This window comes from Mus musculus, chromosome 12 (assembly GCF_000001635.26).
Source record: "Mus musculus strain C57BL/6J chromosome 12, GRCm38.p6 C57BL/6J".
Taxonomy (NCBI): domain Eukaryota; kingdom Metazoa; phylum Chordata; class Mammalia; order Rodentia; family Muridae; genus Mus; species Mus musculus.
In genome coordinates, this window is record NC_000078.6 from 19,551,384 (window position 1) to 19,574,990 (window position 23,607).

At 45.6% G+C, this 23,607-nt stretch overlaps 1 protein-coding gene across 1 annotated transcript in view; it reads left to right on the forward strand.

Moving 5' to 3' along the window:
* Positions 1 to 12,774, forward strand: part of Gm6943 (predicted gene 6943) — a 37,548-nt gene extending 24,774 nt beyond the window's left edge. Inside the window, exons 3-4 of the mRNA XM_017315301.2 lie at positions 2,612 to 3,010; positions 11,613 to 12,774. Of these exons, the coding sequence (XP_017170790.1) occupies positions 2,636 to 3,010; positions 11,613 to 11,738 (501 nt within the window). The 5' untranslated portion in view covers positions 2,612 to 2,635 and the 3' untranslated portion in view covers positions 11,739 to 12,774. The remainder of the gene's footprint in view (positions 1 to 2,611; positions 3,011 to 11,612) is intronic.
* Positions 12,775 to 23,607: the final 10,833 nt, after the last annotated feature.

Below are 23,607 nucleotides of genomic sequence, written 5' to 3' on the forward strand. Positions count from 1 at the left end.
AGGGGTTATATAAGGGATTGCGATTGGGGGTGGAGAGATACACAAGAGACTATTCCTGGAGAGAGAGAGAGTCATGCATGCTTGTTGAAAGGTTCCTGAATAAACTGATTTGAGAAGAACATAGTGTCATCGCTCCTTTCTAGCTACATGAGACCTATTCTCAGAAAACAAACTAACAAATAAAATTACAAAGGAAAACACGACAAAAAGTCCTACAAGGTACCTCTCCATTCAGCCAATTCCCCACTTCAACTTTTCCTTTCCAGTAAGTTCTTCCACAGGAGGCCTCCACTCACAAACCCATCGGACTTCTTCTCACAGATGGCATCAATCACCACATGCCCTTGTACATAATCTTCTTCCATTTGTAGATCTCTCTCTGTTTCTTGGCTTCTCTCTCTCTCTCTCTCTCTCTCTCTCTCTCTCTCTCCCACACCCCCCTGTGGGTATGTTGGTGTGTATGTCTTTGAGAGAGAGACAGTGTTTCTCTGTGTAGTCCTGGCTATCCTAGAACTTGCTCTGTAGCCCAGGGTAGCCTTCCTTGAACTCCTATCTGTCTTCACTGTCACTGAGTGCTGGGGTTAAAGGCATGCACCACTACTGGCCTTCCTGTTCTCTCTTTTAATATAACTTTGTTAGACAAGGTCTCATGTAGCTCAGGCTGGCCATGAACTTTCTATATAGTAATAGATGACCTTGAACTCCTGATAATCCTGCCTCTACCCTCCAGTTCTGGAATTACAGATGTGTGGCACCTGGCTACCTAAGTTGGTGATTATTTCTGATCAAGATACTGTGGACATTTGAGTTGGTTGTTTGTACAGGGGAGGACATGTTTAGATAAGTAAATGTGTGCTTTGAAAGGCAATATCAAGCTGCCATATGTCTGTGTTGGACAAGGAACTTTAAATATCTCCTAGTCCTGTAGATAAGTAAATAAAATATGTACATTGAACGCTAACATCCTGGGAAAGAGGTGAAGAAGACAGGGGAGGTAGCAGGTAACATTGAGTGCATGTCTCATCTTCCTTAACAGGAACTAGCACCTAGTGCTTAGAATTCATAAGCCTCTGAGCAGTTCAGAGTGGTTTCCTTTGGGTCTTGGGTAGAGGAGACTCACCCACACTAGTTCTTCTACACATTTCAAAAATAACTGAGCTATGCAGGTGTGTTACTGTGAAAGAAAGAAATCAAAATTGAGGTAGGCAAGTGAACGAGTTTAATGGCCAATGGCCAATAACTGCAGGATCTCACACTTGGACCTTGTAGGAGACTGAAGTGTGGTGTGCTGGTCAATGAAGCACAGTCCTGAATTTCCATGGGGGCTGTTTCAGCAGTTCACATCCACATCGACATTCACCAACTGATTGATGCTAATTCTAGATCTCCCTGGCAGAACAATATCTCATAGCCAAACTAAAGAGTGGGGACTCACATAAGGTCCCCAGCTGTCTCTTCTAGGGTTAAAACAGCATGGCATGTGCCGGTAACTTTTCCCAGTTTTGTATGGAGGGGGACAAGGAGGTCTTGGGGTGGGTCTAAAAACCCCTGTCAACATACTTAAAAGCTTTAATACCTGGGTCCCCATGAAACCCTACTTACCCAGATTAACCCAGAAATCTGGGAAAGAATGGGGTTTTTTAATGTCATTCATAAAATTAGGGTTGCTGACAAAAAAGTTGAACTTTGAAGGGCCAAAGCCATGTTCCTGTTCTCTAGTTTCTTCCCTGAGTCCACTCAGGATGGGTGTCAACCTAGTTCTAAATTTACCCTAGCTGTGTTAGCTAAGAATGTGAACCACTAACATCCCCCTATGCAGGCATGATTTATTTACTATGCAGCATCAGAAGATGTATCTGTGACAAGAAAACAAACAAACACACCGGGTCCCCCCCTACGAGAAAAAGAACTAGTTGTTCAAAGCGAAGAGTCAGGATTGAGTCAATGAGACCCCTTTGCCCCAAGCTGATGAGCTGAGGGGTTTGTCTCAATCCTGACTCTTGTGTAACCCTTACAGGACATTTGACAAAGCTTCCTTCCACTGATTTAGTCTTGCCTCTCCCTGTCCCTTTTACCACGAATCTGCATGCATGCTCCTAGTAGACTGTATTTAGCCATAAAAAGATATCTTTTCTGTCTTTCCTAGAGTGTTCTGGGTTTTGCCATGCTATATAGAACCATTTTGTACCTCCTGAGGAGAGCCATCCTGGAAATGCTAAAAGTCAGAGCTTGCATTATCATGGTCTAGAGTTCTTCTGGCCCAGAAGATCTCAACTTGTGTTATCATAACCCCTTTGAGGATCGAATGACCCTTTCACAGGGAGTCACCTAAGACCTTCCTGCATATCAGATATTACATTAGGATTCATAACCATAGCAAAATTACAGTTATGAAGTAGCAACGAAAATGACTTTATAGCTGGGAGTTCACCACAACATGAGGAACTGTATTAAGGGGTTGCAGCTTTAGGAAGGCTGAGAACCACTGCTGTAATGGGAGTCACTGGACATACAGAGGATATTGCTTAGCCAGCATGGTGGTAGGGTGTGATAGGAAGCCAGACTTGGGGTTTCAGGTATTGACAGCTCACCTTGTGTCTTGGCCTTGCAGGTTTAGTCTCCACTGCCAGCTGCCATGGACAAGCAGAACAGCAAGCTGCGTCCTGAGGTGCTGCAGGACCTGCAGAATCACAAGGAGTTCACCGACCATGAGCTTCAGGAGTGGTGCATGGGCTTCCTCAATGACTGTCCCACTGGCCACCTGACTGTGGACAATTTCAAGATCCAGCCCAACTTCTTCCCCTACAGAGATGCCTCCAAGCTCACTGAACATGTCTTCCATACCTTTGACACCAACAGTGACAGCACTATCAACTCCCCAGTGTTCATCATTGCTGTGAGCATGACCTCTTGGGGCAAGCTCGAGCAGAAGGTCAAGTGGGCCTTCAGCATGTCTGACCTAGACAGCAATGGCTACATCAGCTGCAGTGAAATGCTGGAGATAGTGCAGGTACCTGCACTTGACAGGGCCTGGAGCATGGGGAGTGCAGGGATCCAGGACCCCCATCCCCGGCCCCATACACCAGGCCAGGTCATTCCTCTGCCCACTTGCTACCTGGTGTACTAAAGGACTGCATGTCTTTGCAGAGAATAACATAAAAGCCAAGCATCTATCGATTGCTTGCTGGACATCCAGCCCCAGCTGAGCTCATCCATCACACATTTCTATCAAATGGGTCTTTTTTTTAAACTTCTAATGAGATCTGAGGCTCAGATAGGTGATTAAGAATTGTCAAAGTGGCCAGGCATGGTGGTGCATGCCTTTAATCCCAGCACTCGGGAGGCAGAGGCAGGTGGATTTCTGAGTTTGTGGCCAGCCTGGTCTACAAAGTGAGTGCCAGCATCTGCCAGGACTACACAGAGAAACCCTGTATCGAGAAACAAACAAACAAACAAACAAAAAAAGAATTGTCAAAGCAAGAACTGGGAAAATGGCTCAGTTGGGATGAACACTTGATACTCAGCATGACGACCTAAGTTCTAATCCCAATACCCACAGAAAAGCCAGGAGTGGCTGAGCATGCCCAAAACCCTAGAACTAGGGGATAAGTGAGTCCCAGAAGCTTGCTGAGCAGGCAGCCTAGCTACAATGGTAAGCCCCGGCCTGGTTCAGTGAGAGAGAAAAGGGAACATTGTGAACACTGGGATTCCTGTTTGGCCTCTGCACAGGTGGGTGTTCATCTGCACACACATGTATAGCATACACACACATTAGCTGTCTGTAGGGCTTCCTATAGAAATCAGAACGACACAGTAAAGGATGAGTCAGCAGTCAGTTCTTCACAGGAGTGATGCTTATGTGCACCCTGCATCCTTCCTGCTCCATGCTCTAAACCATCTCTGTATTTGGTCCAGTAAGCTGACTCTGTGGGTAAAGGTGCATGCTACCAAGCCTGGCAGCCTGGGTTCGATCCCTAAGACCCACATGGTAGGAAAAGAGAACCAGCTTCCACAAGTTGTCCTCTGTATTCCATGTGAGATCATTTCTCCCAAATAAATAATTACATACATCCATAAAATAAGTAAAGTAGTTATATACAGTGACTAATACAATGGCTATAGATGTTAATAATAATTTGTATTATTTGGGAAATAACAAGAAACTGTCTGTGTACCTCCAGTTTCATTTTTTAGACTATTTCCCACCTGTAGTTTGTTGAATCTTCAGATTCAGGACCCATGGGTGGGCAGGGCTCAATGTATTTCCCCTTTGACCTTCCCTCCAGGATTTCCCAGCTCCCACCAAAGATCCTCCTTTCAGACAAACGCTTTCCCCAACAACCTCCCCTCTACTCTGAACCAAGGAGCCCTCCTTTCTTCCATGCCCCAGCTGTATCCTGTGTTCTTGAATGTCACTTAAACTTTCCTGGCTCCCTTTGCCCAGCACCTTGTCTGTGAGACTTGTTCTGATGAGAGAAGGGTCCTGACTTTGCCCTGTCCATGCTTCTTGGTTAGCTGAGCAAGGACCATAACCCACCCTCTGTCCTCCAGAGCACACTCACAGATGCCCCTTTGCAGGCCATCTACAAGATGAAGATGCCTGAGGACGAGTCCATGCCCTAGAAGTGAACAGATGAGATCTTCAGGAAGATGGACACAAACAATGAAGGTAGGAAACATGGCAGGAGTGAGCAGGTGGGGTTAGAGGAGAGAATTGGGAGAGGGAGTAGGGGTGGGGAGAGGGAAGTAAATGAGCCTATGAAACTGTTGATTGCACAGAGGTGTTTGGGATACACTCTCTTCCCTACGCATGCCTGCACTTTCCAAGCCCACTTGATTCTGCTCTGATTGAGGGACAAGAATTCAGTGTCTAGTACACCTAGCCTGCATCCTGCACCCTTCCTAGGGCTCTATGACCATGGGCATGCCAGTAGACCCTCTGACCTGCAGGCTTCATCCGCGTTGTCTGAGTTAGGGTTTCCATTGCCTTGATGAATCACCGTGGCCACAAGCAACTTGGGGAGGAAAGGGTTTATTCACTCACAGTTTCCATATAACAGTTCATCATCAAAAGGAGTGAGGGCAGGACTCAAACAGGACAGGAACCTGAAGGCAGGAGCTGATACAGAGACCATGAAAGGGTTGCTACTTCCTGGCTTGCTCCCCATGGCTTGCTCAGCCTGCTTCCTTATAGAATTCAGGATCACTAGCCCAGGGTTGTACCACCTACACTGGGCTGGGCTCTGCTCCATCAATCACTAGTTAAGAAAATACCCTCTGGTCAGGCATGGTGGCACATGTCTTTAATCGGAGCTCATAGGAGACAGGAGGCTCTCTGTGAGTTCAAGGCTAACCTGGTTAAAAAAGGGAGTTCTAGGACAGCCAGGGCTGTTACACAGAGAAACCCTGTTTCAATAAACAAAACAAAACAAAACAAAACAAAACAAAAGGGAGGAAAGGAGGGAGAGAGGGAGGGAGGGAGAGAGACAGACACACACACACACACACACACACACACACAGAGAGAGAGAGAGAGAGAGAGAGAGAGAGAGAGAGAGAGAGAGAGAATGAGAGAGAAAGAGTGAGAGAGAAGAATGCCCTACAGGTTTTCCTGCAGACATTTTATACAGACATTTTCGCAACTGAAGCTCACTCTTCTCATAACTATAACTTGTATCAAGCTGACATAAAATTAGCTAGCACACATGTTGACAGAAAGAGTCATTTTACTATTTCCACAAGTATATATGTGGAGGGGAGGAAGGTCACACTGATGGCTGAAAGGTGAGACACTGAATCAAGAGGTGTTGAGTCTTGAGATTCTGAGAGGCCATCAAGGCCATCATCCTGGGATGTGAGGCATCCCGGATACTCATGGGGCTCATCAACCATAAAAACCACTGAGCCTCATCTTACCTAGGACTCTGAGGTCCTACCACAGCTGCAAAATTGCAGGTCTCAGGAGCAGGTGAGGTGGTGAGAGGTCCTGCTGTGCCTTGGCTGAGTTTCTCACAGGACCTCAGCAAGGATGAGGTAGCTGCATGGTGAGTTGGTTCTGCCAGTCTGTAGCTTTGTAGAGCCAAGACTGGTTGGGTTTTGTTCCAACAGGAAATGCAGCATTAAGGCATGAAAGACTCCCCCGGTCCCACTGAGATTGAATGTAAGCTAATGTACAGGAAAGAGCAATGAACAGCCTCAAATGCTCTGTGCAGGTGAGCTGAGGACCAGGCTCAGAGGGTCTCAAGGCTTCCATGGAAGAGCAAAAGCTTTCCAGACATCAAGGAAATGCTTTTCAAAACCTGTCCGCACACAAAGAAATGCAGCCTCTTTCCTGGTGCTGCCTTTCAGCCATTTTCTAAAGTGTTCTTTACTCTCTTGTGTACTCTGACACAGAGGCTTGTGTTCCAACAGACCAAACTGAGGATGCCCACTTCCCAAGCCTGTCTTTCTTCTCCGTGAAATGGGGATAAGCCCACTTGCGTGGGTATGAGTCTAAAGTAGCACTATGTTGGTGGCACACTTAACATGGAGGGCCATTTTTTCTGATTGTCAAAGCCAGGACCTTCACCAGTTTCAGAATGGAGACTGTGTCCCCACTGTGCACTTGTCCAATTGTATGTGTCTCACAATGGAGGCCATTGAGCGCATACTCTGCCCTCTAAGCCAGGGGCCACTTGCTAGCACTCAAGAGAGGAGAAGTCTGGGCTGTCAGAGAAACTGGTACAGAAAACCACAAGAATAGGACAGCAAAGGTGGATAGCTCTCAACACCCGAAGCTCACATGATTCTACACTAGGGGGCGCTGTGATAGTTTTAACTGTCAACTTGACTCAGTTTAGAATCACCTCAGAAGTCTTTTTTTTTATTTTTATTTTTTATTGTAGATTTAGTATTTATTTTCTACATGAGCGTTTAGCTGAATGTATGTTTGTGTGATATGTTAGAGGCCAGGAAAGGGCACTGGGTCGCCCTGGAACTGGAGTTACAAATGATTGGGAACCACCCTATGGATGCTGGGAACTTTATCCAGGACCCTCTGCAAAAGCAGCAACTGCTCTTAACTGCTGAGCCATCTCATCAGCCATAAAGGAGAGTCATTTTTGCTTGTTGGTTTGTTTTTTAGAGACAAGGTTTCTCTGTGTAGCCCTGGCTGTCCTGGAACTTTCTGTTTAGACCATGTTGGCTTCAAACCCAGAGATCCACCAGTCTGCCTCCTGAGTACTGGGATTAAAGATGTGTGCCACCACTGCTCAGCTCAGAAGAATCTTAATGAAGAATTATCTAAATCAGTGGTTCTCAACCTATGGGTTCCAACCCCTTTGGGGGATCAAATGAACTTTTTCCAGAGGTGGCATAAAACCAACAGAAAACACAAGTATTCATATTCAGATTCATAACAATAGTGTAATTACAGTTATGAAGTAGCAGTGAAAATAATCTTATGGTTGAGGGTCACTACAACACAAGGAACTGCATTAAAGGGTCACAGCATTAGAAAGGCTGAGAACCATCCATCTAGATCATGGCAGTCTATGAGCATGCCTGTTGGGGGTTGTGTTGATGGTTAATTGATGTGGGAAACCCCATTACCATTCTCTAGACAGGGGGCCTGAACAGTGTAATAAAGGCAATAGAAGTATCAGAAAAAAAAGTGCAGAGTATCATTATGAGCCAGGTGCTCATACCTCTATTCTCTCTGCCCTGTGAGGTTTTAAAGCCTTGACTTCCTGAAGTGATGAATTGTAACCTAGAAGTAAACCAAAGAAAACTTCCTCCTTTAAGTTGCTTTTAGTCAGGGGATTTTTATCACAGTAACAGAAATGTAAATTGACCTGCAGCCATAATTTGTCCTGTCTCCCCAGCTGCCCCAGATCGTGGTGGCTCTCCAGGCCTCTAGGTGGGGCTATCAGCTTACTTCAGGCCCCAGAGTTCAGTACCAAACCTAACCTCATGACTAGTGCTCAATCCCCACTACCTACACCTTGAAAGGAGAACCAGCTCTTACAAGTTGTCCTCTGACCACTTGTGTGCCTCAAAATGGCATATGTCCCAATATATGTGTGTTGTGTATGTGTGTGTGTGTGTGGGGAGCGGGTGTGGCGGCAGTCCCAAAGGCGCCAGGGACTGCAGCTAAGTCATATGACTTGCACCTGACTTCCTCATATAAGACACAAACATCTTGAGTGCTGCACAGGTGTACCAGGATACAGGTGAATCCAATTTGGTGGAGATTTGCCCCTGCTGCCCTGATTAGCTGAAGCCTCGTGACTGGTGAGGCTGCGTGGCCTGCTGTGCGTGGATGGGAACTGAGAGTATATAAGAGTGAGAGGCCCGGGTCAGAGGGATGATGATTATTCGGGGGAGATATAAACAGGGGAGATATAAACAGGGGAGATATAAAAACAAGGGAGATATAAAAACAAGGGAGATATAAAGAAGGGAGTTATAAACAAGAAGAATCAGGACTGAATAAACGTGTGCAGAAGGATCCTGTAGCAGCGTCGTTCTTCCTGGCCTGTTGAGCGCGCGTAACAGTTGGTGCCAGAAACCCGGGAAAAGAAACATCTTCAGGCATGAGTGAAGACCCCCTGCTACAGGGAGGATTCAGAACTGCATCACGGGGAAGGAGTGGTTAATAAAGGTTCCCGTAAAACAGACTGTTGAGAAGGATCCGGCGTGGATTCAGAACTCTTCAGCTGGGGAACGGTATTGATGAAGAGAAAGAAGAAAGATGAGGACTGACTAAACTGCTGTTAGAAGGACTGGTGGTCGTGTCGTTCTTGCTGGTCGAGAGCGGGCGCGACAATTGGTGGCCCGTACGGGGAACCGACTCCCCCACCAAGTTCAGAACTTTCAGCAGTCAGTGGTTGCCGGCAGGGTAAGTTCACGGTGAGTGAAACTTGCGACCCCAGGAGTTTGGGAAGGACCTCGGATAAAATAGAGGTGAGCATAAAGTTGCCAGGAAGTAGGCACAAAGTCGGATAAAATAGAGGCAAGCATAAAGTTGCCAGGAAGCAGGCACAAGGTAACGAAAGGTTCATGGTTTTGGGACAAGTTAAGGAACTATGATAACCTCAGTGTAGTGATCAATAGATCCTCGCTGTGTAGTTATGCCTTTTTCTCCCATTGACCCTTTGTGGGTAGGTCTGATAGTTTTGGTCTTGTTTGTTCTGATATATGGACTCTGTTACTGTTTGAAACTGTGGGTAGAGGCAGTCAAGACAGGTCAGAAAATCCTTACAGAGCAACAAGAAAGTATGTTGGAAGAGGAAAAGGGCTTAAAAAGAAAAAGGAAAAAGAAAGGAGACACAGTGTTATCAGGTGGTCAGAAAGGACGAAACAAAAGAGCTGAGGCGGAGGAGGAAGGTGAATTAGCTTCTGCGCCTCCTCCCTATGCCTCCTCAGCAGCCACCTATAGGTGGACCTTCTGTCCAGAGATTTGGAGAGAGGATAGGCTCTCCTTGCTAGGATGTCCTGTTTTCACTGACCAAGCAGGGCAGAGATATCATGAGCCTCTGGATTTCAAAGTAATCAGGAATTTGGCTGAGTCCGTGCGGACATACGGCCTGAATGCCTCCTATACTGTGGCTCAAGTAGAGGCCTTGAATAGACACTGCATGACTCTGTCTGATTGGGCAGGCTTGGTAAAGGCATGCCTTTCACCTGGGCAGTATTTAGATTGGAAAGCCTTCCTTATCGAATTTGCAAGCGAACAGGCAGCTGCTAACGCTGTTGCAGGAAATCCAGCATGGGATCGGGATATGCTGCTTGGTCAAGGTCGATTTGCACAACAACAAACAGGATACCCACTGCAGGTGTTTGAGCAGGTGAATCAGATTGCTAAAAGGGTGTGGAAATCATTGCCCAACAGAGGGGAAACTAGTGAAAACTTGACTCTCGTATTGACTCCCCAGATGGACACACAGGTGATTGAGGTTATGGTCTCATCACGAGGTATTGTGTCCATCCCCCCTGGGGATCGACCAGATCTGGTGTTGACGTGGGCGAGAGGGTCTGTTTGTGTGTTTCCACAGGACCAGACGGAACCTCTTTGGGTGCTGGAGAGATTGGTGAGACGCTGCAAGAATGAGGCTCCTGATCCAGTTGCCCCTGTGGATGTGGTGGATGATCCCGCAAGCACAAACGATGGAGCCGAGATGAGAGATCCTTTCGGTATTCCAGAAGCCGATACCAGCTCGACATGACATTCAAATTTTTCCACGCTTTTTGATCCCTGAATTCCCCTTAAAGAGATAGCCCCTCTGGCTATCTATCCCTTGCTTCAGGGAAGATGAGTGGGGATGAGAGCCCTGGGATGTATGCTTGTTATAGTGTGTGTGTGTTTTGTGTTTGGCACATGTGTTAGGTGCAGAGTGTTCGGCCCGCACTTTCGCCATGGTAGCGTAGGCTTTTGCTGCAGTGGAGGCGGGACAATCTCCTCAGATTGGGTTTGCCGCTCTAAAAGAAATAATGCTGTGTTATGCCATGGGGTGCGAGGCTAAGCACTGCACAGAGGATAGCTTGCTGTTGGCATCCTGTGGAAGGCATGTCTGATTGCATGAAGGTTCAGTGTCCTAGTTCCCTTCCCCCAGGAAAAACGACACGGGAGCTGGCCAAGACCTCTCTGGGTGATGAGCCTAAGGGATGGTTTTGTGTAGGGCCCCTATGCTTGCACACTGGGGATCAGACCTCTACCTTCACCCATGAGGCTTGCTTGCAGCAATTAAGATCTGGCCATAGGTTAATTAACATCCTGGCCTTTTGATGCACCTGCCGCAAGCAAAACACAATCTCCCCAGTAGTGGCTTGGCATGATTGAGAGGTAGTCAGTGATAAGACTCCCTGGGCATGTCACCAACCTAAGACAGGGATCAAACCAATGCTGTTTGTCTCCCAAAGACAGGTAAGGGGCATGGTTGCGAGGGGCTATCTACAGACATTCTCTGTGCCAAAAAAGAAAAAAGGGGGAATTGTGGGGAGCGGGTGTGGCGGCAGTCCCAAAGGCGCCAGGGACTGCAGCTAAGTCATATGACTTGCACCTGACTTCCTCATATAAGACACAAACATCTTGAGTGCTGCACAGGTGTACCAGGATACAGGTGAATCCAATTTGGTGGAGATTTGCCCCTGCTGCCCTGATTAGCTGAAGCCTCGTGACTGGTGAGGCTGCGTGGCCTGCTGTGCGTGGATGGGAACTGAGAGTATATAAGAGTGAGAGGCCCGGGTCAGAGGGATGATGATTATTCGGGGGAGATATAAACAGGGGAGATATAAACAGGGGAGATATAAAAACAAGGGAGATATAAAAACAAGGGAGATATAAAGAAGGGAGTTATAAACAAGAAGAATCAGGACTGAATAAACGTGTGCAGAAGGATCCTGTAGCAGCGTCGTTCTTCCTGGCCGGTTGCGAGAACGCGTTTAACATGTGTGTATGTGTGTCTCTGTGTGTGTGTGAGAGAGAGAGAGAGAGGGAGAGAGAGAGAGAGAAAGAGAGAGAGAGGGAGAGGGAGAGAGAGAGAGAAGAGACTAGACATTGTCCATTTTCCAGAGGGTTCCAGACTTTAACCAGAGCACTGGCTAATCCTAAGTCTCCCTCTTCCATTCCTCAGGCAAAATGTCCCTGGAAGAATTCAACAAAGGTGCCAAGAGGAATCCATCCATTGTCCGGTTGCTGCAGTGAGATCCCAGCAGTGCTAGCCAGTTCTGAGTGGAATGGGCTTTACACAGTTGTGTGAAACACAGGCTTGACCTGCCATCTTCAGCTTTGCTTGCAAAAGTGGACTTCTCCGTGATTTCTCCTGCTCTCTCAGGACCTGGGTCCAGGCAGCACATCACACTCACCTGGTCTGGCTGGATGCAGCTCCCTCCTCTATTTGATCCCATAGATGTCCCTCCTCCTTCAGTCCAGGCTGGCTCCTTCTAATGGTTCAAGTGTTCTCAGCTGTATGCCTCTTTCCCTGCCCACAGAGGGCCTGGAAGCCCTTAAGGACACCAGACAGGACTTTTCAGTATCTTACCAAGACCAGCTGATTTATTCTATGTTCCCAGGTGACTTTGTGAGGATGAAGAAGATAGACAGTATATAGGCAAACCCTTCCTATTCATGGCTCCACCTCCCTTGTTCATTTTCTCTGACCAAAGCTGCTTTAATGTATATACCGTGGTATCCTTACTTTTAATATATAAGTTTTGTATAAAGTGAGGTCTAGCCCCTCTTTTTATTTTATTTTATTTTTTAATTTTTATTGGTTTCTTTTCCGCTCAAGTACACTTTAGAAATAACATTTAGACACAGGCACGTGCACGCACACACACACACATTTACATGCTCACACGTGCACATATACAGACACACAGACACAGACACACAGCCGCACTGCTTCTCTCATGAAGGGCTTTCCCTTGCTTCCTTTAGTTGCTTTATATAAAATGCAAAGCTTTCAGGGGGCTCGGGGAAGGGGACTGGTTCCCTGACATCCTTGAGCAAAGATGCATAGCACTTGAGAACACGTCATCCAGTTTCAAATTCTTTAGCCCCTCTTTTTAAAGCTTCTGACTGCCTTTAAAGCATGGTCCCCTGTGGCCTGTGATTCTCCCCACCCCCAAGTCTGGCTGTTGTGTGGTATTTATGTATTCATTTGCCTAATTACACAGGAGATACATGCATGCCCAAGGCTGTGTATATCTGCCCTCCATCCTGCAAATACAGGTGTTCCTGTGTGCTCCATCCTTCCTTTCTATTGGTCTGGCATATTAAAATTATCAAATAAACCAAGGTCTGTGAGTTTCCTGTGTTGCCACAAGCACCCTGTTCATGGTTCACTCTCCCGTGAGTGTGGGGATGAAGCAGATAAGTGGTAGACATGGGGAAAGACCTTGAATGTCTGGAACAGCCGAGAATTTAGTCAGAGTAGTCCATGCCAGCCTTTCCCCACTCAGTGGGCTCCACACACAGCAAGGCCATTGGCCCTTCTGCTTAAAGCCACAGAACCTGTAGACTGAGACCCAGACCGTCTGATGATGTTCAGGAAGCACCCACTGAGCATCTGTCCTTGGGGAGCACTGGAAACTCTGAGATTGGCCAGACATCGTCTTTGCTCCCACCTCACTTCAAGGAGAAAGGTGCTGTTGGCTAGAAGGTGTTTTAGATATTGGACAGAAACAGTCCCTCAGGGCCAAACAGGGCATGTGCCTTGGCTAATGTCACCCAGCACTCTTGAAAGCAGTCCATCGGCTCACATGGCCTGGGTACACCTGAGTGGTAGGCCGGCACTTAAAGAAAGGGAAACTAGGCATATGAAAGAGAAATGGAGCCAAGACAAAGTTCTGATCAAGGCTCAAATATTCAATGGCTACTGCACTTATAAGGGGGCGGGGAGGAGCATTCCCACCACTTCATCCTTGGAGACTAGAACCAACTGCAGGTGATGACCTGCAGGATAGGGCGTAGTCTCCAGAATAGCTCTGGGGCCTCTCAGCAGGTAGCAGTATCTTGAAGAGAAACAGAGACAGTGTCTGAACAATTGAGTGATCTAGGGAGGAAGGCTCCACCCTAGGTAATCTCCTTAGTGACAGCAAGGTCCAGGTCTGGCTCAGCCAGCTTCAGGCTGAGGGAAGGTTACAATTTCCTCCCTGTTATTAATATTAAAAAAAAAACTGGACTGAGGCATAAAATTAATTTATGCTCCATATTCCTGCCTGGGAATTATGCTGGGTGGCAGCCGCACCTGTCTTAGGAAATTGTAGATCTTCCCGAACCATCCAATTCTGTCTTGGAGGCTACATGCAGCTAGTTTTTGTTATATCTCACACAAACATGGCTCTGTGGTGTGTTATCAATAGCCATGGCCTTTTGGCATGTACCCCTGTCTTAGATTGGGATGGTTCCGATATCTGGGTGCTTGTCATTGACTGTCCGGCCCTCATTAGCACACCTTATTCCCAATTCAGACCAAAGCCACAATGTTTACTTAGAATGTTTCTTGAAGAAGATTAATAACTGCCACTTGCACTGTTGGAGGCGAGGCTGTATACCTGCTGTAGTCAGGCTGACCTGCTTGAGAAACAAGGGTGGGACATTGAAAAGCAACAGTATAAAAGCTTCTTCGGAGAAGTCCAGGTACTCCACTCAGTTGCAAATTAGCAACAATCAAGCTTAGACTTAGAGCTCCTGGTATGGGGGAAGTGGCTTTGAGAATTGTAGAAAGGATGCAGCTTCTCTGGGGGTGGAAGCTGTACTCCAAATTAACTTTTCAGCTAAAGAGGATTTTTAGTCATCATCAAGGTTAGAGTCATATTTACTAGAAGAATCAGGATCTGTGTCCAGTTGACAAACTAATCTGCCAGGTAGCCATAGCGCTCCATCTTCTTTTTGAGAAAAAAAAAAAAACACAGGCCAAGCCCCTTCCCCAGATTAGGACCTGGTCCTTAGTTAATGGGTCCCGCCACTTTACCATGGCATAAGAACTAGAAGTAACTGGATGCCAGTGGCAATGCACTGAAGATTGACCTTTAACATCAGTTTGCAAAAAAATTTAGAACATATAAAGCAAAAGCAAGATGTGCCTTTTGTATCCTTGGGGGATATAACTGCCCCTGTTTTGTCTTTAAAAGCCAATTTTTAAAAATGTGATGAGCACGTTCAACTATGCCTTTTCCCATGGGGTTATGAGGAATTCCAGTTTTATGTTTGATGCCAAATTCTTTACAAAATGAAGTAAAAGTTTTGCTAGAATAGGATGGCCCGTTATCTGTCTTAATAAGTTTAGGCAATCCCATGGCATTAAAGGCTTGTAGGCAATGATCAATTACATTTTTGTAGGCTTCTCCAGTATGCAGAGAAGCAAAAAGAAATCCTGAACAAGTGTCAATACAAACATGTATATATTTTTAATTTTCCAAATTATGCATAATGATTTTCATACATTTGCCAAATATGATTAGGCATAAGACTTCATGGATTAACTCCTAAATGTGGCAATGGAGATAATGTAATACATTTAGGACATTGTTTTACAATCATTCTTGCCTGCTCTTTAGTGATCTTATGTTGGACCCTTATGGTATGACTAGAGAGATGAAGTTTTTCATGATCACACTTGGCCAAAGCAACAGGATCTGAAGTTAAGGCTTCTCCCATTAGAGCTCTGTGGATGCAATCATTGCCTTCAGGTAAAGGTCCAGGAAGACCAGAAGGAGATCATATGTGGCCAATATAGATCGGGTGTTTTCAGGCAACAATGATGTTTTGCAATTGTGAAAACAGGGATCCTGCTGGCATATTAAAGTTAAAGGTGCCACAGCTCTCCAATAAGGGTACCGATTGTGCAACATACAAACTATCAGTAAAAATATTAAAAGCCTCATTCACAGACTGAAAGACATTCAGTACTGCTGTTAATTCTGCTAGTTGAGCTGAGAGGCCAGGAGTCTTTATGATTACCTGTTGTTTATTTATAAGAAATCCAGCTCACCCTTTAGATGAGCCATCAGTAAACACCACAAAAGCATTGTGTAAGGGTTATAAAGAGGTCATATTAGGAAATATCAACTCATGTACACTCAAAATTTGTATCAACCTATCTTGAGGGTAGTGGCTCTCTATAGTTCCTTTAAACCCTATCTGAGCAAGCAACTAATCTGTACTGTGCAGTTTCAGCCAAGTGTATTGACTTACATTGTAAGGCTGAACAATAATATCTGGATCTTTGCCAAAAATATGTTAGTGCATGCTTCCTTCCAAGGATAATCATCTGAGCTAGAGCTTCATAATATGACAAGATATTATGTTTAGGAGAAATCCTCGAATGTATCCACATTAGAGGAGACTTTTGCTGTAACAATCCTGTAGGCACATGGATTGTATTAAAAATGAACAGATGTAATGGCAAAGAGTAATCTATATAAGTGACAAGTTGCTCTTCAATAGCTTTTTCCACTTGTTGTAAGGCCAGCAGTCCTTCTGAGGTTAGAGATTTAGGGTAGGTAGGATCAGAACTCCCTTTAAGAATATCAAATAAAGGTTTCAACTCCCCTATAGTAAGCTTTAAATAGGGGCGAATTTTTGAAAATCATTCAAAGTCCTTAAGTTCTGCCTGCAAATAACTATCTTCTGGGGAAAATCAGCTTGATTAGTAAGTCTAAAGCCCAAATAAGTATAAGGATCCTGAGTTTGTATCTCCCAGGAACTATTTGTGATCCTTTCTCAGCTAAAGGATTTTGTAAATCTCTATAACACAAAAGCAAATCCTGGGGGTCTTTTCCCGCCATCAAAACATCATCTGTGAAATGAATGATGTAAATCATAGGCCATTGTTGTCTCACAGGATGAATGGCTTGTGCCACAAACTTTTGGCATAGGTAGGACTATTATCCATGCCCTGTGGGAGAACTGTCCATTGATATCTCTTCATAGGTTCCTTAAAATTTATAGAAGGAACACTAAAAGCATATCTTTCACAATCCTTTGGATGCAAAGGAATAGTAAAGAAACAATCCTTCAGATCTACCACAGTTTTGTAATATCCTTTAGGAATAGATCTACTGTGGACAGAAGCCCAGGTTGTAAAGGTCCCATAGATACCATGGTCTCATTAACTTTTCTTAAATCTTGTAGCAATCTCCATTTACCAGATTTTTTCTTGATAATGAAAATTGGTGTATTCCCAGGGGACTGGGATTCTACTAAATGTCCTGCCTCTAGTTGCTCCTGAACTAGCAAAGAAGCAGCTTTTATTTTTCTTTAGGTAAAGACCACTGATCCACCCACACCAGAATATCATTAAGCCATTGAAATTTATCAGCATGGAATGCAAGCAAGATAGTGGCCATTACTGAAAATACTCCAAACCTCTTGTGTTAGAGTGAGGTTTAGGATCTTCAAAAGTCTTAATTCCTTGTCCCTTGTTTTTTAGTCCATGACCAGGCAAAAGTCCCTGTCTGAGTGTCTGCTTAGTCACCATCTCATTAGAACTGTACATTATAACGCTCATCTGTGACAAGAGATCTCTTCCCCATAGTTACAGGGAAATTTGACATAACATACGGCTGAATTTGTCCTGATTTTCCTCCCCCATCTCTCCAGGTTAGCAATTTGGAGCTTAGTTTTGGGTTATTAGCATAACCAATTCCTTGAAGGTGAGTAAGCATATCAGTCAAAGGCCAAGTTGAGGGCCAATCCTGTCCTCTAATAATTGTTACATCAGCTCTAGTATCTATCAATCCTTCAAAACTTTTTCCATTAAATGTCAATTTAAGGTTAGATCTCTGATTAGTAATGGATTGAACCCAATTCACACCAGAGGAGTCAAAAATACCTTGTCCTCTCTCATTCTAAACAAATCTGGACAGTGTTGGATGTAGAGGAATTAAAACAAGTTGATCAATTCTTTGATTAGCGGGTACAGTTATAATACAACGAGGAGAAGCAGCTATGATTTTAATTTCTCCCTCATAATCATTATTTATAAAACCTGGATAAATCTGTCGGCCTTTTACCATAGAACTGCTTTGTCCTAAAAGAAATCCACAAGTTTCTACAGGTAGAGGTCCAAAGACTCTGGTGGCAGAGTTTGGACTCCCATTTCTTGGGCTAATACTGCATGGGTGGTGGAACAGAGGTCCAATCCTGCACCTCCTGGTTTTGCCCTGACAATTTCAAAAACTGATCTCTTTGGCTGGGCAGCAGGTTCATGGGCCCATAAGCTGTTTTCTGTGAGTAAGTCGGGGCCTGGGGCTGGCCCCTCCTCTCATTTCCCGGCAACGGAAGGCCCAGAATGCCTGGCTTGGATTTGCACACCTTAGCCAAATGGTTGCCCTTCCTGCATCGGGGACAAATTCCTAGTGCACGGCCTGCTTGCCCACTCTTGGCACCTTTGTTCTTAGCACTACCACTTTTAAAATGACCCAAAGTTCCACACTTAAAACATGCATTATTCCCTCATTTCCATGAGAACATTGCTTGTACGGCAGTCCCTTGCAAAAACAGAGCCGAAAGCCAAACCATGATTATATGCTGTCCTGATCTCTGCACAAAGATGGACATGTCCCGCTAAATCTGTTTGTCCTTTGTGCAGCTGGATAGAAGCACAACACAGTACGTTAGCGTTCTCATAAGGCAATTGCATAACGAAAGGACTTCCCATTTCAGATTTCCCAAGGATTCTACTAGCTGCTATTAATAGCCTATCCACAAAGTTCCGGTAAGTCTCATTAGGACTCTGCCGAATGCTGGCTAAACTCCCACCAACATCCCCTCTAACAGTAACTGTCCCCAGGCTCAGCTGGCAGCCGCCACGATCTGTGCGTACACTCCAACGGGAAAACCAATCTGATTAGTCTGGCCCTCATATGGACCATCTCCAAGAAGCATGTTATTATACCAGTATGGATTACTGGTCTGAGCATTTAAATTGGCAGCTTTCTTACTGGCGTCTCGCCATTCAGAATCCCAAAGTAAGAAATCTCCTCCTGACAGGGTAGCCTTACATAGTCTTCCAATCTAGGGGGGTTAAGTGTGACTCCTCGACCATATCCAGTAATGCTTGTGTGAAAGGGGCTGAAGGACTGTATTGCACAACAGCTGTTTTTAACTCCTTTATCAACTTGAAATCCAAAGTCTGGTAATGTCTGACTCTAGTGTCTTGCTGGTCAATTACTTCCATGACAGGAAAGGCTAGCAGATCAGATGTATTTCTGTCCTCTCCCATGAGCCTGACTCACAACTCTTCCTAGCGGCACTTGGTACATTTCAGAAGAGTTACTCCTTCCTGTATCTGACATCCTTTTTAGCTCCCGAAGCTCATTAGTCAATTTCTGCAGCCTAACTTCAAACTCTAATTGCTTAGTTACATGTCCCTATGAGTAGCATCTCCCATGGTGTAGGTTATAGGTGGAGAGGGAGACTTGCAAGGAGACCAATCTTCTTCAAAATATTTGGTAGCTCCTCTTTCTGAGTGATCTTCTTTGCCTAAAATTAGCTCATCATCAGAGTCTCTATATCTATCAAATTTAGAGTTGATAGGACCCTTTTCTGAGAAGACCCTCTCTGAAAGGCGCTCTTCCATCAAGCTCTGCCAGGGTACTATCTAACCCCTGCGAGATCACCTTTTCAATAGCATCTTTTATGAGCGCCCAGAGGCAGGGGTGAAATTATCTGCCTGAGTGATTTTCAAGTCTTTTCCAATTTTCACTCATGTTCTAATATCTAAACTTTCTTCTTCCTTGAACCATGGGCAACAAGAATCTATCCTATCTAAAAGATTTTCTAACAACTGTACTTCGATCCCTACTTCTCTTGCTCAAAGCAACTCTTGAAAACCGAAGACAATTGCCTGATTCATTTCTTTTTTTAAACCCTTTTCCTCTCGCCTGAGGCAGCTTTTAAAAGCTGCAGATGACCACCTGATCAGTTCCTAGTGCTCGGTTAGCACTGAATCCAAACTTATTCCATATCTTTCCACACCTCTAGGAACGCCATAAAAAATGAAGTTTTAAACTAGTTCTTCAGTCCGATATGATCCTTTTCTTTTTCTTCCCATGGAGCTCCACATGAAACAGCATTCCTTCAGTGTCTTCCTGAACTTCTTCAGGTCCCAGTCGGGGCACCAGATTGTTGTGAGCCATCCAGCGACTCACATGGACAGGGTACACCTGAGTGGCAGCCCGGTGCTGAAAGAAAGGAAAACTAGGTGGATGAGAGAGAGAAATGAAGCCAACACAATGTTCTGATCAAGGTTCCAATGTTTAATGGCAAATGCACTTATAAAGGGCGGAGATTAGGCCCATTCCCACCAATTCATCCATGGAGCCTGGAACCAGGTGCAGGTGATGACGTGCAGGATAGGGCGTAGTCTCTGGAATAGCTCCCGGGCCTTTCAGCAGGTAGCAGTATCTTGAAGAGGAACAGTGACAGTGACGGAACAATTGAGTGATCTAGGGAGGAAGGCTCCACCCTAGGTAATCTCCTTAGTGGCAGCAAGGTCAAGGTCTGGCTCAGCCAGCTTCAGGCTGAGGGAAGGTTACACAGCAAGTTCAGGATCACTTATTCAAATAAGGGGGGGGGGAATAAGAGGATAGATGAATTTGTCTGCCCAGTTATGAAGACCTCTCTCTCTCTCTCTCTCTCTCTCTCTCTCTCTCTCTCTCTCTCTCTCTCTCCTCACCACCATGTGGTTGCTGGGATTGGAACTCAGGACCTTTGGTAGGGCAGTCAGTGCTCTTAACCACTGAGCCATCTACCCAGCCTTGGGAGCCTTCTCAAATGAAGAACCCAAAGACACACAAGATATGAGAGTACAGTGAGGGGCAGAAATAAGAGCACAAAAATGGGGCGGCTGAGGCAGGAAAGTCATGAGTTCTAGGACAACCTGGACTCCATAGCGAGACCTCAGCTCAAAAATCCAAGATCAGAGACCAAGTCTGATCTCCCAGACCCATATGGTGAAAGGGAAGAACCGGCTCCCATAAGTTGTCCTCTGGCCTCCACCTGTGTTTACAACCCCAGCAGTCTGGGGACCTGACAATTGCATCAGGAGTCCAAGGCCATTCCTAGCTACATTCTGAGTTTGAGGCCAGCCAGGGTTCCATAGTGAGACCCCGTCTCAAAAACAAAACATGGTAATTGTTATAGAAAGTACTAATTAGGACTTGGTGGTTAAGAGCACTGTGGTACTTCCAGAGGCCCTGAGTTTAATTCCCTAGCACCCACATATCAGTTCACGACTGATAGAGGCAAGATGATCAATTGAAGGAATGGGAGGGGAGGGAAGGGGAGAGGAGGGCAGGGGAGGGGAGGGGATGAGAGGAGAGGGGAGGAAAGACAACTGCCTGGGCCTTGCTGGTGCTTGTTAAGAAGCTATGAGACGAGCCAGGGTGCAGGTCAGTTAGAGGTCAGAGGGAGGAAGGAAGGAGACTAGACTGACATCAGAGCTTTCTCCTTCAGCCACACAGACAGGACTAGCAAACACTCACTAGAGCATTCTTTGTCCTAAGAACTGAACATCAATCCTGAGAGATGCAGTCAAGCAATTTTGGGGTATGGAATGCAGGATGCAGAATGTGTGATACACAGACATAGGTACATATAGTCACAAGACTAAGATATATCTAAATAGCCACATGAAAAAGCTTGGCATGCTTCTGTATATAAGAATAAGGCACCAGGCAGTGGTGGGGCATGGCTTTAATCTTCACAGGAGCATCAGTAGCTGAATCTCTGAGTTCAAGGCCAGCCTGGTCTACAGAGTAAGTTCCCACACAGCCAAGGTTACCCAGAGAAATCCTACCTCAAATGAATAAATTAACAAATAAATAAATAATAAAAATAAAGGAGAGGGATGAGAGGCAACCTCCTTAGGGGTCCCCAAGTGTTCCAACCTCAAGCAACGGGTGACTTCTGGTGACATCTTGTGATAAAACAGGCCCCTGACTTGGTCTCTAACAACCTATTGCCCACTCATTATGAGGAGGGAGGCTACCTGCCAATGTAGTAGCCCTAAAGGGAGGCCCAGGTAGCAACATCCCACAGGAACAAGAGCCTGCCAGCTACCACCTGAAAACACAGAGAGAAAGATGCCCTGGCCACAGCCCAGATTCTGGACCAGCTGAGCTACTGCATTCCTGAGGGACAGCAAACACTAAGAGTTTAAGGGTAACCTTGGGAAGAGGTCCACTGTCTGAAGGCACACCCGTGGGGACCCGTCAGGTATGTGACTGCTTCCTGAAAAGTCCTGGGCTGCTGACAGTCACTAAGATCTTTTCAACAGTCACAGACAACATTTAAAACAAAAATTAAATAGGCTGGAGAGATGGCTCAGTGACTCAGAGCACTGGCTGCTCTTGCAGACAACCCCATTTGGTTCCCAGCACTCACACAGCATCTCACAACTCTCAGTTCCTCCAGTGACTCCCTCTTCTGGTTTTCAGAGGTACTGCATTCATGTGGCACACCTACATACATGTGGTCCAATGCTTATACACGTAAAATTAATAACCCCTTAAAAAAAAAAAGCAGAAGCCAGGCACGGTGGCATATGCCTTTAATCCCAGCACACAAAGATACAGCCTGATCGACAGCCCGTATCTACATAACGAGTTCTAGGACAGCCAAAGTTACATTATAGAGAGACCTGGTCTGCTTTAAGAGAGAGAGAGAAAGAGAGAGAGAAAGAGAGAGAGAAAGAGAGAAAGAGAGAGAGAGAGGGAGAGAGAGAGAGAGAGAGAGAGAGAGAGAGAGAAGATTGGGCTGAAGTAAAGAAATGGTTCACTCATCCCATCCGTTTTCCACCATGCCAACTTCTGGTCTCCAACACAGACTGACCAGTAAGTAACAGAGGGAGAATTAGTCCCAAAAGTTTCTCAAGACACAGTGACTTAGGTGCTCAGTGCTCTCAGCTCTCTGTCTGTCTGTCTGTCTGTCTCTGTCTCTCTCTGTCTGTCTCTATCTCTCTCTGTGTGTCTCTGTATCTCTCACACTAATACACACACCAATACACCCACATACACACACACACACACACACATGAGCCCATCTCACTGCTTCCTCTGCCCACTCGCCTACTCCAGAGTTGATAGTGAGGTGGGCCTGCCCATCTGAGAGCTGGAATCAGTAGAGGAAGCACAGCAATAGACTGTCTATGGTTTTGTATGAGAAAAGAGAAACTTTTGGTCTCAGAAAGGATGGCATTGCTAGGAGTACCGGGGTGGGGTGGGTTCCCATCCTGGCAGAGACTACAAGGAAGTCACCTCCCTCGGAGTGGGGAGAGGGCCCTTAGGGAGCTCACCTGGGACTGCAGTTGTCCCTCTGCTGTGTGCTCTGAGGCCAGTTTGAAACCCAGGAGAGTCTAACCCACAGTTCACCTGCTTTAAAAGGTCTCTGATTTGTATGGGATATCTTTTCTCACAGCAAAATATAGACCTAATACATCAATGTGAGTTAAACTTTCCCTTTTCCAAGGGAGGGACTTAGAAGAGCCACACTGTTCCTGCACTTCTACACCAAGACACCCTTGCCCCATTTTGGTCCTCAGAGCCAGACCTTTAAAGAGTCCCATGTATAAGGGTCTGTAGCAGTGACATTACAGAAGACTATCCTATGGGACAATTGTTTCCTCTTTGTGTTCCCTCATGAGCTTTTAATAGACGGGCAGTCACAGTGAGACTCTCCCTGCCACCAAGACTGTGCTGTCTCCTGTCTCCAGAAGACAACCTGGTGAGTCACACAGAACCATGAAGACTGTCCCCTTGGCCAGCGTCTCTAAGCCTCCTCCTGGTCCCTGTAGCTTAGGGTTTTATTATACCAAGAGTGTGTTTTAATGAATAGACTCCCTACAGCAGTTCATCAATTAGTTTAAAATTGCACTTGACCCACCCCCACACACCTTGTGAGCTTGGGCTGAGGCCACTTCTCCAGAAAGAGCATTGGCTGCCCTCCTACGTCTGTGTCCTCTGCTGGCCAGCGACTTGTCAAAGGGTAGAGGGAAACAGCATCTAAAGTTAGGAAGAAGAAATGCTTTTTGTGTAACCGACCTGCATTCTTTCCGTATTTTATTTTCATAGCAACAAACCAAATGTTTTAAAACAGAAACCAGAATTGATGTGAAGCAA